This window comes from Daphnia pulicaria, chromosome 8, assembly GCF_021234035.1.
Source record: "Daphnia pulicaria isolate SC F1-1A chromosome 8, SC_F0-13Bv2, whole genome shotgun sequence".
In the NCBI taxonomy this organism is placed as follows: domain Eukaryota; kingdom Metazoa; phylum Arthropoda; class Branchiopoda; order Diplostraca; family Daphniidae; genus Daphnia; species Daphnia pulicaria.
The window spans coordinates 15,524,749-15,526,223 of record NC_060920.1 but is presented as its reverse complement, the minus strand read 5'-3'; the positions used below and the strand labels follow the sequence as shown (position 1 = coordinate 15,526,223).

Sequence of the window (1,475 nt, the reverse complement as noted above, 5' to 3'; positions counted from 1 at the left end):
AAGTTTGCAAAAAAGTATATTTATATAATAGGCATCTAAAATCAGACCTTTTTGGGGGAATGAAATAAATACTACCATAAATCGTCTCTATATGTAGTCTATACACTGACTCATTAATGACGATTTTAAGCAACGGAATTGAGCTTAAGCAATACGCTGTAGGCTGTAGCCTGCGGATGTACGATCCTCAAGGATATGCAGCCGTGTAATAATAATATGATCGCCAGTTGCACCTCAATACACCGTTGGCGGCAGTACTTGTCACTACTAGTTGCATAGATCCAATCTCGGTTCTTGGTGTATCTGATACAGAAGCGATTTGGCCCGTGTTCTATCAGAAGTAAAAGAAAAGTCATTCAACAAATATGTCTTGGTCTTGAAATCACTTAAACACGTAGGCTATACTGCATGTGAAGACGATGTAACTACGAGTAATTTTTTTCTAAAGAAATTACCGTGAAGACTGCTACAGCAGTTAAATCGGTGCAAATCAGTCTGATTCTGGTGTTCACCGATGAGCTTGCGGTGATTCCAACTACCGCAACCTGATTCGCAGCTTGCAGTTTGATCTCGAGAGTTCCGTGATGCGCATCGGTTGCACTTTTGCAAGGACCAAGACCATTAGTAGCTATATCAGCAAGGCGGCACTCTGAAATCAAAAGGAAAACAGATAAAAAAACATTGATTAAGGAAAATGGTATTTTGTTATTATACAACTAACTTTGCTGCTACATAATATAAAAAAGAATGTTGGTAGTACCTCCTGCTGCCGGTCGAATAGTAATGAGTGCTTGTCTGTTGAATCGCTTTTTCCACCATTTTAGTTTATCTTTGTCATCAATCCCGTCGTTAACCCTCCATGCAGCATCAATTGGATCACTGTCGCCTATGTAAAAAAAAAGTTTTATTAATTATGTTAAGAGAAATATAACGGACACGGGTGACTATAGTTTTGGATGTAACTAGGCTAATTTGATTCGATACCTGATGGCAAAAATGAGGGATACGAGGGATACGACCAAGGCCAACTCGGTACTCTACTCTGTTGGCTGAGGAATTCTCTTTCCGAAGGTGACATAAACGGGTTTCCATAAAGACTGCTTTCAGGATAATAGTATTGGGATTGCGGCGAAGGATAGAACTGGGGTGCAAATAAAAGTTGTTTGGATTCGCGGTTTTCTCCTGCTTGCGGAAGATCCTCCTCGGCTGCAGTCACTGTTAGACAACAGACTGTTGCCATCTAAATAATTTGAGTACATTTAAATATTTCGATTAAGTTCGTAATTTAGTCTATGACCAATGAAGTAAAAACTGTAATCCAAATAATTACCAGTAACAATGAAAGCGATGCGGAACTCGTAAGTGCCATTGTGGATCGATGAAGAAACAGTGGCTTTTTTTCTCCTGTAGAATTATGTAGTATCCTGAACGAACGATTCAAGTGGACTTGCGACTAAGATCTGAACGTCCCGTGT

At 39.6% G+C, this 1,475-nt stretch overlaps 1 protein-coding gene across 1 annotated transcript; it reads right to left on the bottom strand.

Moving 5' to 3' along the window:
• LOC124312026 lies at window positions 1-1,475 on the bottom strand. Its single transcript, XM_046776420.1, has 5 exons — window positions 1,331-1,475; window positions 985-1,240; window positions 761-886; window positions 456-649; window positions 1-331 (listed from the first exon to the last, which is right to left on the bottom strand). Exons 1-5 carry the CDS (start codon window positions 1,367-1,369, stop codon window positions 188-190), a joined length of 759 nt encoding a protein of 252 aa, XP_046632376.1. The 5' UTR covers window positions 1,370-1,475; the 3' UTR covers window positions 1-187.